Genomic DNA, 15,534 nt, shown 5'->3' with positions numbered 1-15,534 from the left:
TAAACACATTCCTTCCATGTTTTAATGTCGGAAGAAATGTGCAATAGTCCAAATGGTTACAGTCATTTGCAGCAAGATTAATAGCTGGTTAGAATCCCAAGACCTCACGAACTCAATTAAACTAATCCAATCACTACTTAATCATTAGATTTATAGTTACTAATTCCAAACAAAGAAAATCCACACACATGCAAAAAGGGTCCCATCTCTTTTTCCTTTTTTTTTTTCTTAATTTAAAAAAAAAATGAACCAAGAGAAATACTCCCTCCGTCCCGGATTAGGAGTCACTTATTGTTATGGCTCGGGTTTTAAGAAAGAGTTGAAGTGTGTAATAAATGAAGTGAGATGGTGGAGTGTGTAATAAATGAAGTGAGATGGTAGAGTGTGAAATAAATGAAGTGAGTTGGTTGAAGGTGAGTCCCTTTTGACTTTTTGGCGTATGTTAAGTTTTTTATTTATGTTTTGGTTTATTTTTATGTAGATAATGACATTTTGATGTAATTTTGATGAACAATGGGGTAAAATTGTATGACCAAATATGGAAAATTTTAACTCTTAAACTGGGATGAACTTTTATGGCAAAAAAAGTGACTCTTAATCTGGGACGGAGGGAATAGAAGATTATTATTCACGGTTGTTTTAAGTGTGTTGCTTGTTTTATTAGTGGTTTGAGCATTTTGTGTTGCAATTATCGAAAAACAAACGATCAAATCTAATGAGAAGAAGTTGATTTAGGCAATGCCACAAAAACAAAAGCAACCAATACCAAAAAAATAGAAGGGTCACAATTTTTTCCTTACAATGTATTTTTAATTTTTTATAGTTATTTTAATTTAGCATCCTTTGTTAGGAAATTCGATTTTAGCCTTTCCTAATCTATTTTTTTTGTGTCCACTCAATACAATGCTAATACAAATTGAATTTGAAAATCGTACACGACAGACTCGACCTACTAGTGGGACATTTTAGTTTTTTTGTTCTTTCTTTTTTATTAATTAATTAATGAGATAAAATCAGTACAACATTATTCACTATCCATTCTAAACAAATCTCGTTTATATTCAACATCCACCCTCTCTATCGCATTTAAAGCGATATTTTTTTGGAATGTCTTATTTATGTGACACATTTAACAAAAATGATAGTCTCTGTAATTTATTATCTATATTATATACGTGTGATCCGTTGCTAATTTTCTTAAGTTGTTAACTGTGCTAACTCTTCAATACAGTGTATTAAAAATGTCAACACGATGATATTGAATTGTTAACATATAATGATATTTTAATACACCATGTTGACATTGATATTTAAAATGTCGACACAGTATATTAAAATATCAACACAAATCTGTATTAACATTTTAGTGTTGATCGTGTTGATATTTTTAATACACTCCTCTACAATTTTAAATAATTTAAAATATATAAAACCATGTATCAAATAAGAAATGTAATGATCCTATTGGCACAATGATATACTCCCTCCGTCCGCGAATAAGAGTACCGTTTTTTCATTTTAGTCCGTCTGCGAATAGGAGTCCCGGTTCACTTTTACCATGAATGGTAATAAGGTCCCCACCTTCCACTAACTCATTCCACTCACATTTCATTTAAAACTAATATATATAAGTGGGACCTCTTTTCCATTAACTTTTTTTCATCCACTTTTCTTAACATTTTAAAAACTCGTGACGTTAAAAAAATGAGACTCTTAATGGCGAACAGATGGAGTAAAGTGAAAGGAGTAAATCATGTGAGACAGATTCGACCTCGTAGATTAGCTTTGACACTTTGATCACCCAACTTGATCAATTAGGCCACTCTAAAAGGCACAAGGGCCCCACACTCCACATAATAATTGTACTACTAACTAACTGATTAACCAATCATTGATTCACCTTTGTTCATATACACATCTCTCTGTCCATCATCACCACCACCACCCTTCTTGCAAGAACCTATAATGGTGCAAGAAAACTGAAAAAAACCAAACCTTAATCAAATCAAAAAACAAAAAAAAATGAGGCCTCACCTCCTCTTCCCGTTCCTCCTCTACTGTTCCATTGCTTTCCATTCTGCTCTCTCCACCAATCAGCTCTCATCTCTCTTACAAATCAAATCCAATCTCATTGATCCACTCAACAATCTGCAAAACTGGCAAGAAAACTCCACAGATTCAGACATATCCACCTCCCCACATTGCCGTTGGGCCGGCATCCTCTGCAGCCGAGACGGCCTCGTGGTGAGGCTGGACTTGTCCAGCATGAACCTCAGTGGCATTATATCAGATCACATTCAAGACTTGAGCAGCCTTGTGGAGCTCAATCTCTCGAATAACTCGTTTTCGAGCGAGCTCCCGAGGGTTTTAGCCAATCTCACCTCACTCAGAAGCATTGATCTGAGCCAGAACAGCTTTGTTGGGAGGTTCCCTTCCGGGCTTGGGGCCTTCCCTGGGCTGGAGACGGTTAACGCCTCGAGCAACAATTTCGAAGGGCGGATCCCGGATGATCTAGGCAATGCATCTTCATTACAGAGTTTGGATTTCAGGGGGAGTTTCTTTGAAGGGTCAATTCCTTCATCTTTCAAGGATTTGAAGAGGCTGAGGTTTTTAGGCCTCTCGGGGAATAACTTGACCGGGAGGATCCCGGCCGAGTTAGGCCAGATGGAGTCGTTGGAGACGATGATTATCGGGTACAATGAGTTTGAGGGTGGGATTCCTAAGGAGTTTGGTGATTTGAGGAATCTTGAGTATCTTGATTTGGCTGTGGGGACTTTGGGAGGTGAGATTCCTAAGGAGTTGGGGAAGTTGAAGAGGCTGACAACTGTTTACTTGTATCAGAATAGATTTGAAGGGAGGATTCCTTCTGAGATTGGGGGGTTGGATTCTTTGGTGTTTCTTGATTTGTCAGATAATATGTTTTCAGGGGAGATTCCCTATGAGGTGGCAGGGCTTGGGAATCTGAAGCTGCTGAATCTCATGTGTAATAACTTGAGTGGCTTGATTCCTCCCAAGATTGGTGAGCTGAGGAATCTTGAGGTTCTTGAGCTGTGGAGGAACTCTTTGGAGGGATCTCTGCCTTTGAATCTTGGGAGAGATTCCCCCTTGCAATGGCTTGATGTTTCATCAAACAATTTGTCTGGGGAGATTCCACCTAGCTTGTGTGAGTTGGGGAATCTCACTAAGCTTATTCTGTTTAACAACTCCTTCTCGGGCCCGATCCCCGCGAGCTTGGCCAGCTGCTCGTCTCTCGTCCGTGTGAGGATTCACAACAATCGCCTCTCGGGATCCATCCCTTTGGGCTTCGGGACGCTGCCTCGGCTGCAGAGGCTGGAGGTGGCCACCAACAATTTGAGTGGGGAAATCCCTCAAGATTTTGCTCTTTCTACATCCCTCTCCTTTGTGGATGTCTCGAGGAATCGCCTTGATTTGTCGTTGCCCTCGAGCATTCTCTCCGTTGGCACTCTCCAGACGTTCATGGCGGCCTCGAACAGATTGGTGGGAGAGATCCCTGATGAGTTCCAGGACTGCCCTTCTCTGTCGGTTCTTGATCTGTCGTGCAACCGTTTCTCCGGGGTGATTCCGAAGGGCGTTGCCTCGTGTCGAAAGCTGGTGACTTTGAACCTCAGAAGCAATGAGTTGAGTGGAGAAATCCCAAGGGCTATTGCCACAATGCCAACACTCTCAGTTCTTGATTTATCCAACAACTCTCTGGTTGGGAGGATACCTCAGGACTTTGGCAGCTCACCGGCCCTTGAAACGCTTAATGTCTCGTACAACAAGCTCGTGGGGCCCGTCCCGAGCAACGGGATCTTGATGACGATCAATCCGGACGATCTGGCAGGGAATGCCGGTTTGTGTGGTGCAATACTCCCACCTTGCTCACAGGGCTCAATTAGGCCACCTGGGCATGGTAAGGCTCATGTGAAGCACATTGTGGTTGGATTTTCCGTCGGGATCGCTGCGATTTTCGCTGCGGGGATCCTCGTTTTCGCGGTGAGGCAGGTGTACAGGAAGTGGTACCTATGCAGCAGCAGCTCATTCACAGATTTGTTCAAGAAAAGCAGCTCAGAATGGCCTTGGAGGCTTGTGGCATTTCAGAGGCTGCATTTCACAAGTGCGGAGATCTTGTCTTGCATAAAGGAGTCGAACGTGGTGGGCGTGGGCGGGACGGGGATCGTGTACAAGGCCGAGACGCAGAGGCCTCACACTGCCATAGCAGTGAAGAAGCTGTGGAGATCAGAAGCAAGTGATGTGGAGAGTGGAGATGACCTCTTTGCTGAGGTGAATATCTTAGGAAAGTTGAGGCATAGGAACATCGTTAGATTGCTCGGGTATCTCCACAACGAGGCGGATGTGATGATGCTGTACGAGTACATGCCTAACGGGAGCCTTGGGGCTGCGTTACACGGGAAGGAAGCCGGTAGGGTGTTGGTGGATTGGGTTTCTAGGTACAATGTTGCTCTTGGTGTAGCGCAGGGACTTGCGTATCTTCACCACGACTGCCACCCTCCGATCATCCACAGAGACGTGAAGTCGAACAATATCCTGCTAGACTCTGATTTCGAGGCAAGGATTGCTGATTTTGGCCTTGCAAGGACAATGCTGCACAAGAATGAGACTGTTTCCATGGTGGCTGGATCATATGGCTACATTGCACCGGGTAATTCCCCTCCCTTCGTCTCTAAAAAGCCCGTTTCTTGATGTAAAACGCGCGTTTCTGATCTGTTTTCATTCGTGTAGAGTATGGTTACACACTCAAGGTTGATGAGAAGAGTGACATATACAGCTATGGAGTAGTGCTGCTCGAGCTCTTGACCGGGAGGGCTCCTTTGGACCCTTCGTTTGGGGAGTCGATCGACATTGTCGAATGGGTGAGACGGAAAGTGAAGAGTAAGGCGAAATCCGAGGCTGCGTTGGATCCGGACATTGCAGGGCAGTGTAGGCATGTGCAAGAGGAGATGATTCTTGTGCTAAAGATTGCACTTTTGTGCACTGCTAAGCTGCCCAAGGAGAGGCCCTCGATGAGGGACGTTGTGACGATGCTCGGGGAGGCGAAGCCGAGGAGGAAGAGCATATGCCAGAGGTGGGGATATGGTGAGAGCAAGGAGAAAATGATATTTGCACATTCACCAGTTATAGGGCTATTGTAGTTGAGAGATTGAACTTCTTGAGTTTGTTTTGGATGCTTTTGAAGTTTGGTTGGTTAAATTTGTGTTGATAGAATTGTAAAGTATATTTTTTTTTATGTTGTTTTCACCCTTTTTGTGGTTGTGGCAATAAAGGGAAAGAAGCATAGTGTCTATACAATATAGATTTCTTCTTTGATTTTGTGTTGCTTAACTATTTTGTGTGCTTGGTTATGTAACTTACAAAAAATTGAAAATTACTACATATGTCTCAAAAATTTTGACACAGTGTACTATTTCGATCCGTCCCTGAAAATTTGACACACTTCACCTTTTACCATTTTTGGTAGTGGACCCCATAGACCACATCCCATCAACTTTTTCAACTCATTTTCTATTACATTTCTTAAAACTTGTGTCGGATTAAAGTGTGACAAAATTTGGGGGATGTCGGATTAAAGTTTGACAAATTTTGGGGGACGGAGGTAGTGTAATTTTGTATTCTAATTTCAAATGTCATGGCCCAATATTCAATGAAAAGTTGTAATGTAACGATAATTATTTCTTAATTAAAATGTGGGAAGCAGACTTTTGCGTAAATGCTCTACTATGTAGAGTTATTGAATAGGAACGGCGTCCAGAATTAACTCCAATTATTTGTGAATAAATAGTCATTACTACCAAAAATAGAAAAAATATTGATTTTTATGATTATCCAAAATGGATAGAGTATTTTTTGTAGAAAAATCCTTCAATATTTGGACGCCTTTAAACAAACAATACTCCATATAGTAGTAAGTAGCAGGAGTATATTCTAACCAAACATATTATTAATAGGGCATAGTAAAATTAGATATATTTAGGCCCTGTCTTAAAATTTTTATTGACTGATTATTATTAGTTAATTACTACTATTTGAATTAGAATCTATTTATTTATAGTTAAAATTTAATAAGGCGAAATGTAGATACATATGAATTCTCCATTATAAACAATTTACACGTGCTTTATACCTGGGCATAGAGCTTAGCTTACCATCAAAATAAAGCTACCTATACTGCTAAGAGCTTAAATGAAATGAAATTATATAGATATTAGTTCTAATTTTCATATACATTAAGAAAATCAATATTATTTTATTTAGAAAATACTACAATTTAATTAAATGCACTGATATACTAATAGTACATATCATTTGTAATACTAATAACGAGTAAAGTCATTTTAGCCTAGCATTAAAATACATAAAACATCTTACTCGTTATAGCACTTAATTTTGACGAGAAAAGAAAGACAAAAGTCTATCATAAACTTGACACTTTTTTGGAAATAAAAAAATAAAACCACAATTCAATGCATTACAATGATCTTTAAACTACATAGACTTATAGTTAAACTGGTCCGATCGATTAAAACATGAACCGATAGCTTCATTAGCTCACTTATCGGTCAGACTTTTAAACACTTGCATTGCCTATATATATCCACCAACATAAATAAACAACAATCATCCTCATCGTCATCGCCTCCTCTTTCCTCCCCGGTCACTATAAATGTCGCTCGCCTTCAACATCGGAGTCGCCCCTTTCTCCGGCCACCGAGTTGGGTGTTTGAGCCCAAATTTTCCAGGTCCCATTTTAGACGTTAATTATTGATGATTTTAATTAGCATAATTATATTATGTTTGCTGATTTTATCTTATTTCTTTCGTAGACAAAGGATTGCGAATTAACATCGCCAAAAAATCATGTGTCACCGTTAAATCCAGCCTTACTACAACAGTAAGATTAAGATGCAAACTCAAAATATTGTTTTGTTCTTATTTGATCAAATTATGTATTTTTGATACAAAAAAAATTAAAATGCCCCTATTTTAGGATTTGTTGGGGGAATTAAAGAAGAAGTTGAAGAGGGAAGACGATGATTCTCGAGCAGCTGCAACTGTAATTCCACCTTCGGATATACCCTCGAGTCTATGTATAATCGACACTCTCGAGAGACTGGGAGTCGACCGACACTTCCAATCTGAAATCGATACTATACTTGAAAACGCATATAGGTTAATTACATAAATAAAGATTGACATGGAACATTTTACTAAATTTTATTCGAAAATATATTTTTAAGTAATTCACATCATTATAGAAGCTTAAACTATTTTATTTATCCCAAAATCATAAAAATATAATTACTTTTTGTAAATTGATGTGTTAATTATTTGGGGAGATTGTAAGATTCTAGAGATGATTTTTAGATTTTATATTTTTAAGTATGAATATTTGACAATGTAATTGTTTTAAAGAAATTAATTATGATTTTCATATGATTAGTAAATATTAATTGTAATATTTAAACAGTGTAAGTTCTTAATATTTAAATCCTTTATATATGAAGCTTTTGAATACACAGGTTATGGCAAACGAAACACAAAGTTATATATTCAAATGTCACTACCCATGCCATGGCGTTTAGACTTCTTCGTGTGAAAGGATTTGAAGTTTCATCAGGTATAGTTTGACAAAACATGCCAAAATTCTTTCAACCATGAACAATTTTTTTCTTGATTTCTGCAGAGGAATTGGCTCCATACGCGGACCAAGAGCACGTTAGCCGGCAAACAACTGATGTGGCGATGGTTATCGAGCTTTACCGAGCAGCGTACGAGAGAATGTACGAAGACGAGAGCGGTCTTGAGAAAATACTTGCTTGGACCACCACATTTCTCAAGCACCAAATTCAGAGTAACTCCATTCCTAACAAAAAATTGCACAAACTGGTGAGTCTTGTGTTTTTTTTAATGAAATTAACTTGCATTATTTGTTTAAATGGATTGGGCCAGCCCAACCCAGGTCCGGTCGAATTGAGGCCTAATGCGGCCTATACCCATTTCTGAAGTAAGCAGGGCTAGGCTAGTCTTTTTTTATATACTGCGGTGGTATTCGATTTCCAAGATAAAATAATACCAAGATACAATATATGATTGAGTTGTGAGATTATTTAAGTCATATCCCATAATTATTCACCTAGGATTGAATTCTGGGATTGGATCTCATGAACCAGACATCTCCTGTATGTCTGGGCTTAAGCCCACTTATCAAGTGAATCTGGTTTGGGTTAGTTTGTACAATCTCATTAACACCATTTTTCTTTTGTTCTCTAAATTGAAGGTGGAATTTTATTTGAAGAACTATTATGGCATAACCAAAAGAATTGCAGTTAGACGAAACCTCGACCTATATGACATGAGCTATTATCAAGCTCTAGCAGTTTCAAACAGGTACAACATTGTAAGTACTAATAACTTTCAATTTGTTAGAAGCAATTTTTTAAGACACTAATAGAAACAGGCTTTGTTCTTTGTTTTAGGTTTTCTAATCTATGTAATGAAGATTTTCTAGCATTTGCAAGGCATGATTTTAATATTTGCCAAGTCCAGAACCAGAGAGATCTTGAGCAATTACAGTGGTATTTAATATTTAAAATTTCCTTTCAAATAAAGAATATATATACTATTTATTACTAATATATAAACTATACCTTTGGCTCCTATGATTTTATATTCTTTTAATTAAAATTAAATATCTAATTCAGTTCATATATATTTAAATTATGCAATGCAGGTGGTATGAAGATTCTAGGTTGGACACATTGAATTATGCAAGAGAAACATTACTCATTAGTTATTTTATGGTTTCATTAGTTATCGACGATCCTGAATTATCCTATGTTCGTATAGCCTTTGGCAAGTGTTTGGCGCTAGTAACAAGTTTAGATGATATTTTCGACTTTGGTGGTTCTCGACTAGAATCTTACAAAATCATAGAACTAGTGAAAGAGTAAGCTTTCTTGTTCTTTTAATTAAAATCATAAAATGGGCATATGTTCAGGACCAGTTTTGGGGTGTAATTTTAGACTTTTGGCCTTAGACATTAACTATTTCGACTCGAACAGATGGAAAGAGAAGCCGGTTAGAGAGTGTGGTTCTGAGAAAATTGAAATCCTTTTTAAAGCTCTGTACAATACAGTAAATGAGATCGAAGAGATGGCTTGTGTCGAACAAGGACGTAATGTCAGAGGATTTCTTGTTAAACAGGTACTCCCTCCGTCCCAGATAATTCGTCCAGTTTTCCATTTCGGTCCGTCCCACATAATTTGCCTCATTTCACTTTTATCATTTTTGGTAGTGGACCTCACATTCCACTAACTTTTTCAACCCACTTTTCATTACAATTCTTAAAACCCGTGCCCGATCAAAGTGACCCGAATTATCCGGGACAGAGGGAGTATAATTTTATACTTTATTTATATTAATACTATCGATAATCATATTTTTTTCATTTTCGGCAGTTCACATAAATAACTTAATTAATAATGAAACGACATTGCATAAAATATCGTGTCAAACATAAAACGCCACGTTTAATTCTTTTGGAATTGCAGTGGTTGGAAATGCTTTTAGCTATGAAGATAGAGTTGGATACATGGTCAGATGGCGTGCAACTAAGCTTCGATGAGTACATTTCTAAATCGTGGATGTCAACCGGTAGCAGAACTGTACTTCTCATGTCGTCACTATTCCTCGGTGTAAAATTATCTGATGAAATGCTTGCAAGTGAAGAGTTGAGTGATCTAGGTAGGTATGTTTCCATGGTTGTTCGGCTGCTCAACGACATGGCCACTTTTGAGGTACGATCTCTCTTTACATAGCGACATGTAATTAAATGTGTATTCTCACAGAGGGAACACAATGAAAATAAAGGAGGATGTGTGAGCATTCTGATTGCAAATGCTGCGAGAGCTGGAAGAGTTATGACAGAAGAGGAAGCTATTGCAGAGATAAAAGAAATAGCTGGTTACAATATAAGAAAACAGATGCAGATTGTCTACAAAAATGATACTACTACCATTTTCCCAAGAAAAGTCAAACATATATTTTTGGAGGGATGCAAGATTTTTTATTACTTGTATTCGGGCGGCGACGAATTCACTTCTCCACTGCTACTCATGGAAGATATGAAATCTTACATATTTGAACCTCTACCACTTCCCAATCAATAATGGTATTTACATATATTTGATAATAATAATTCAAGTGGAATTGATGATTTTCTTCTGATGCACCAATTGTTACTGAATATCCTAAAATAAATCAATATTTACCATATCATTCTCTTCATTTCTCGACTTTACCATATCTGCTCATTTCTCTTACTTTACCAATTTTTTCTTAATTCTCGTGTCAACATTCTCTTCATCTCTCAGCTTTACCAAATCATTCTGCTCATCTCTCCGACTTACCAACTTTTTCTTAATTCTCGTGTCATATCTATTGCTAATATTTTTATAGGACGGAGGGAGTATATAAAATCGTAACTTTTAAAATTTTCGCAATTGTTACTCAATATATAGACAAAATAGAAACTGATGTGGCACAAAACCATGCTGGTTTTCATAAATCAATATTGTTTTAAACACTCAAAATAAAGTGATGTTCATTTATCTAAAACAATGTTGTTTTGTTGCCACATCATATTTGATTTTGTCACGGTATTAATTATTTTCAATTTTAGCCATTGTAAGACAATTGAAAATTACTAAGTTTATATCCTAATTTCAAATGTAATGGGATCAACCAATAATAGGAGTAAAAATTCCATGGTCTAATTTAAATTACAATTAAAAGTTGTTATTTACATGATAATTATTCCTTAATTAAAATTTGGTAAACAGACTTTTGACTTTTGAGTAAATGCACTACGATGTACCGTTATTGAATAGGAACGGCGAGCAGTCCAAAATTAACTCCATATACTTGTGAATAAATAGCCATTACCAAAATTAGAAAAATCGGAGCACTGGTTTAATTTAATGATTATCCAAAATGGAAAATTAGATTTATTTAGGCCTAATGTAACAGCAGTAATAAATTATTCTCAATCACTATTTGAATCGCGCACCAAAAACCCTGTTTTAAAATTTTGTTGATTATTATTATTATTATTAGTTAATTAGCAAGTGGAGTACTATTTTAATAAGAATTTATTTAATTTTTGTTAAATTAAAGTTTAATTAGGGGAGATGTAGTATTACTACTATTTATCTAAATAGATATGAATGTCCATTATAAACAATTTACACGTACTTTATATATGGGCAAAGAGGGAAACATAGTGCCTAGCTTACCATCAAAGTAAAACTACCTACCTAAGAGCTTAAATTAAATTAATGTAATTTATATAGGTATTAGTTCTGGTGGACTAAAACACAATCGTTAAGTATAGATTGTACAGTAATAAATATTTGAATCAATACACATACGTAATTAACTAACATACTTTCTTAGCCCTAGAATATTAGTCCCCTTTAATGTTCATATACATTAAGAAAATCTATAATTTTATTATTTGGAAACCACAATTTAAATGAACTTATATAGTAGTACGACTAATTATCTACATATCATTTTTACTAATTATAATGAGTATAGTCATTTTAGTCTAGCATTAAATTACATAAAACATCTTACACACAATATAGTACTCTTATCATACACTTGTCACTTATGGAAATAAAAAAATAAAACCACAATTCAAATATATAACTTGCATTATAAAAAACTTAAAACAATATACAATCCTTAAATATTAATATTTCTTACAATGGAGTATAATTTTCTTTTTATACTATAACTTAATATATACCTCTTACCTTTTACATTATATTATTTGATAATTAATAATTGTACTTATAATTAAACTGGTACGATCAATTAAAACATGAACCAATAGCTTCATTAACTCACTTATCGATCAGATTTGTAAAACATGCATTGCCTATATATATGTATCCACCAACCTAAATAAACAGCAACCATCCTCATCGTCATCGCCGCCTCTTTCCTCCCCAGCCCCGAACTATAAATGTCGCTCACCTTAAACATCGGAGTCACACCTTTCTCCGGCCACCGAGTTGGGTGTTTGAGCCAAATTTTCCCAGGTCCCATTTTTAGACGTTAATTTTTATTGATGATTTTAATTAGAATTTTTATATTATGTTTGCTGATTTTATCTTGTTTCTTTCATAGTCAAAGGATTACGAATGGCCAAGGCCAAAAAGTCATATGTGACCGTTAAATCCAGCCTTACTACAACAGTAAGATGCAAACTCGAAATCTTGTCTTGTTCTTATTCGATCAAATTCTGTATTTCCATATAAACACATGTCCCAATTTTAGGATTTGTTGGGGGAATTAAAGGAGAAGTTGAAGAGGGAAGGCGATGATTCTCGAGCAACTGCAACTGTTCCACCTTCGGATGTACCCTCGAGTCTGTGTATAATTGACACCCTCGAAAGATTGGGAGTCGACAGACACTTCCAATCCGAAATTGATACTATTCTTGAAGAGACATACAGGTTGGCAAGGGCAGACACATAAATAAAGATTGACATATATATTCTATGTTTTTTAAATTTTATTCAAAAATATATTTTTTATTCATCTATTTGTGTCCGCCAAATGGACCATCATACAAATATAATATCTCGAAAGTTTCACAAAAATATAAGTAGTATGATTATTTTTGGTAAATTGATAGGTTAACTATTTTATTAAAAATTTAGATTTTATATTTTTAATTTTATTATGTAACGAGATTATGAACTTTCAATTCACTAGTAAATATAATTATAATAATCCTACTACTATATAATTATAAAATAATAGATGTAACTCGTGCACCTTAATTGTGAATAATTAAAATAAACTACGTAAAATACACAGGTTATGGCAAAAGAAACACACAATCATATATTCAAATGTGACAAGTCATGCCATGGCGTTTAGACTTCTGCGAGTGAAAGGATATGAAGTTTCATCAGGTAAAATTTGGCAATTCTCTCACTTAATTGATGCACATGGACAATTTATTTTTCTCGCATTGTGTAGAGGAATTGGCTCCATACGCGGACCAAGAGCACGATGGCCGGAAAACAGCTGACGTGGCGATGGTTATCGAGCTCTACCGAGCAGCGTACGAGAAAATGTACGAAGACGAGAGCAATCTAGAGAAAATACTTGCTTGGACCACCACCTTTCTCAACCACCAGTTACATAGTAACTCCATTCCTCACAAGAAATTGCACAAACTAGTGAGTCTTGTGTTTTTTATAAAATGAACTACTGGTACTATACTCTCTGCGTTTCTTCATAGTTGAGGCGAAACTTTTCGGCACAGAGTTTTGGAAATGAATGTTGGGTGTGTTAAATAAATAGATAAAAAAAGTAAGGGAGAAGGTAGATAGACGAATAAAGTATAAAGTGAATAAAGTAGAGACAATAAAGTAAGAGACAGAAAAAAGTTATCATATATAGAAATGACTCAACTATAAATGAACGGAGACAGTATTATTTTTTTTAATGGGTTGGGCTGACCCGACCCAGGCCCAGTTTAACTGAGTCCTAACCCATGTCTGAAGTAAGCAGGGCTAGATTGGTCTTCTTTTTATGTATGGGCTGAGGCCCACTTATTAAGTTAGTCTAGTTTGGAATATTACACCTCGTATGATAAATTTGGCACTGATTTTTTTTTCGGTTTTCTAAATCCAAGGTGGAATTTTATTTGAAGAACTATTATGGCATAACCAAAAGAATAGCAGTTAGACGAAATCTCGACCTATATGACATGAGCTATTATCAAGCTTTAAAGGCTTCAAACAGGTACATTGTGTAATAATTTTCAATTTGTTGAAGCAAATTTTCAGATACTAAGTAAAACAGGCCTTTGTTTTAGGTTCTCTAATCTATGTAATGAAGATTTTCTAGCATTTGCAAGGCATGATTTTAATATTTGCCAAGTCCAGAACCAGAAAGATCTTCAGCAACTACAGAGGTACTACTATTTAATATTTAAATTTTCCTTTCAAATAAAGCTAAGTGTCCTAATTTAGTTCATATAATGCAGGTGGTATGAAGATTCTAGGCTGGACACATTGAATTATGGAAGAGAAGTATTAGTCATGAGTTATTTTTTGGTTTCATTAGATATCGACGATCCTGAATTATCTTATGCTCGTATAGCCTTTGGCAAGTGTATGGTTCTAGTAACGAGTTTAGATGATTTTTTCGACTTTGGTGGTTCTCGACAAGAATCTCATAAAATCATAGAACTAGTGAAAGAGTAAGCTTTCTTATTCTTACCATGTTGTGTTCCAATTTGAGACCTTTGGATTCGGATATTAACTACTCACCGACTCGAAACAGATGGAAAGAGAAGCCGGTCGAAGAGTATGGTTCCGAAAAAATTGAAATCCTTTTTAAAGCTCTATACAATACAGTAAATGAGTTTGCAGAGATGGCTGGTGTCGAACAAGGACATAATGTCAGGGGATTTCTTATCGAACAAGTACGTGTATTATTTAACGAGTCCTCTTATATTGCTTATAGTCAATCGTCCTATTTTTTTTAATCAATCATAAATAACAAGTTATTAACTTAAAAATGAAGACAAAATATAAGTTTTGAATCTTGATAACATTAACTCCAAAATTGCAAGTTATCTCATATCTATTGACATATTTCTTAAAATTGAAAACATCACTATTCTGCATTAATCCAAGAAAAACACTGCATAAATTTTTTGGAATTGCAGTGGTTGGAAATGCTTTTAGCGATGAAGATAGAACTGGATACATGGACAGACGGCGTGCAACTAAGCTTCGATGAGTACATTTCTAATTCATGGATGTCGACCGGTAGCAGAGCTGGACTTCTCACAACGTCGCTATTACTCGGTGTTAAATTATCTAATGCAATGCTTGCAAGTGAAGAGTTGAGTGATCTAGGTAGGTATGTTTCCATGGTCGTTCGGCTTCTCAACGACATGGCCACTTTCGAGGTACGACCTCTCTCTACGATGGTCAAACAAATTCATAACTAGTCAATCTATCGAAATAGTTGATTATCTTTATATATCGATCTAATACTTTTAACTATTCTTCTCTATTTCTATTTTTATGGGACGGAATGAATATTTTGTTTACAAACATTATGGATTGACCAGACTCTAATGTATATTGGCACAGAGGGAACACAATGAAAATAAAGGAGGATGTGTGAGTGTTCTGATAGCAACTGCTGCGAGAGCTGGAAGAGTGATGACAGAGGAGGAAGCTATTGCAGAGATAAAAGAAAAGGCTGGTTATAACATAAGAAAACAGTTAAAAAAAGACACCATTTGCCCAAGAAAAGTCAAAGATATATTTTTGGAGGGATGCAAGATTTTTTATTATTTGTATTCGGGAGGCGACGAATTCACTTCTCCACGGCTACTCATGGAAGATGTGAAATCCTACATATTTACATGTAATAATTAATTCAAGTAGAATTGATGATTTCCTTTTTATGTAC

General features: G+C 36.0%; 3 protein-coding genes across 4 annotated transcripts; all 3 read left to right on the top strand.

The window, feature by feature from the left end:
• Nucleotides 1-1,906: 1,906 nt before the first annotated feature.
• LOC125216787 (MDIS1-interacting receptor like kinase 1-like) lies at nt 1,907-5,343 on the top strand. The gene is made up of 2 exons (XM_048118554.1): nt 1,907-4,663; nt 4,744-5,343. The coding sequence occupies exons 1-2, from the start codon at nt 2,023-2,025 to the stop codon at nt 5,151-5,153; spliced, it is 3,051 nt and encodes a 1,016-aa protein (XP_047974511.1). The 5' UTR covers nt 1,907-2,022; the 3' UTR covers nt 5,154-5,343.
• A 1,314-nt stretch (nt 5,344-6,657) lies between these two features.
• LOC125216624 (miltiradiene synthase KSL1, chloroplastic-like) lies at nt 6,658-10,227 on the top strand. 2 transcript variants are annotated; one of them, XM_048118378.1, is made up of 11 exons: nt 6,658-6,758; nt 6,843-6,910; nt 7,007-7,188; nt 7,539-7,636; nt 7,703-7,905; nt 8,297-8,406; nt 8,496-8,594; nt 8,750-8,965; nt 9,081-9,222; nt 9,570-9,815; nt 9,867-10,227. In XM_048118378.1, exons 1-11 carry the CDS (start codon nt 6,683-6,685, stop codon nt 10,185-10,187), a joined length of 1,761 nt encoding a protein of 586 aa, XP_047974335.1. In that variant the 5' UTR covers nt 6,658-6,682; the 3' UTR covers nt 10,188-10,227. The 2 variants fall into 2 exon arrangements, with proteins under 2 accessions (XP_047974335.1, XP_047974336.1); XM_048118379.1 differs by having other exon boundaries at nt 6,729-6,758; nt 7,007-7,072.
• A 1,783-nt stretch (nt 10,228-12,010) lies between these two features.
• Nucleotides 12,011-15,524, top strand: LOC125216879 (sclareol synthase, chloroplastic-like). The gene is made up of 11 exons (XM_048118661.1): nt 12,011-12,125; nt 12,214-12,281; nt 12,364-12,542; nt 12,910-13,007; nt 13,075-13,277; nt 13,736-13,845; nt 13,919-14,017; nt 14,090-14,305; nt 14,389-14,530; nt 14,777-15,022; nt 15,210-15,524. The coding sequence occupies exons 1-11, from the start codon at nt 12,050-12,052 to the stop codon at nt 15,498-15,500; spliced, it is 1,728 nt and encodes a 575-aa protein (XP_047974618.1). The 5' UTR covers nt 12,011-12,049; the 3' UTR covers nt 15,501-15,524.
• Nucleotides 15,525-15,534: the final 10 nt, after the last annotated feature.

The sequence above is a fragment of the Salvia hispanica genome, chromosome 3 (assembly GCF_023119035.1).
Source record: "Salvia hispanica cultivar TCC Black 2014 chromosome 3, UniMelb_Shisp_WGS_1.0, whole genome shotgun sequence".
In the NCBI taxonomy this organism is placed as follows: domain Eukaryota; kingdom Viridiplantae; phylum Streptophyta; class Magnoliopsida; order Lamiales; family Lamiaceae; genus Salvia; species Salvia hispanica.
This window is presented reverse-complemented; position numbering and strand designations above follow the sequence as displayed.

Bases quoted from the DNA above. Each gene is read 5' to 3' on its own strand.
- LOC125216787 (XM_048118554.1), top strand. From the start codon at position 2,023: ATGAGGCCTCACCTCCTCTTCCCGTTCCTCCTCTACTGTTCCATTGCT. The intron at 4,664-4,743 runs GTAATTCCCCTC...TCATTCGTGTAG, and splicing joins ATATGGCTACATTGCACCGG to AGTATGGTTACACACTCAAG.
- LOC125216624 (XM_048118378.1), top strand. From the start codon at position 6,683: ATGTCGCTCGCCTTCAACATCGGAGTCGCCCCTTTCTCCGGCCACCGA. The intron at 7,637-7,702 runs GTATAGTTTGAC...TGATTTCTGCAG, and splicing joins AGGATTTGAAGTTTCATCAG to AGGAATTGGCTCCATACGCG. The intron at 8,407-8,495 runs GTACAACATTGT...TCTTTGTTTTAG, and splicing joins GCTCTAGCAGTTTCAAACAG to GTTTTCTAATCTATGTAATG.
- LOC125216879 (XM_048118661.1), top strand. From the start codon at position 12,050: ATGTCGCTCACCTTAAACATCGGAGTCACACCTTTCTCCGGCCACCGA. The intron at 14,306-14,388 runs GTAAGCTTTCTT...GACTCGAAACAG, and splicing joins ATCATAGAACTAGTGAAAGA to ATGGAAAGAGAAGCCGGTCG. The intron at 15,023-15,209 runs GTACGACCTCTC...ATATTGGCACAG, and splicing joins ACGACATGGCCACTTTCGAG to AGGGAACACAATGAAAATAA.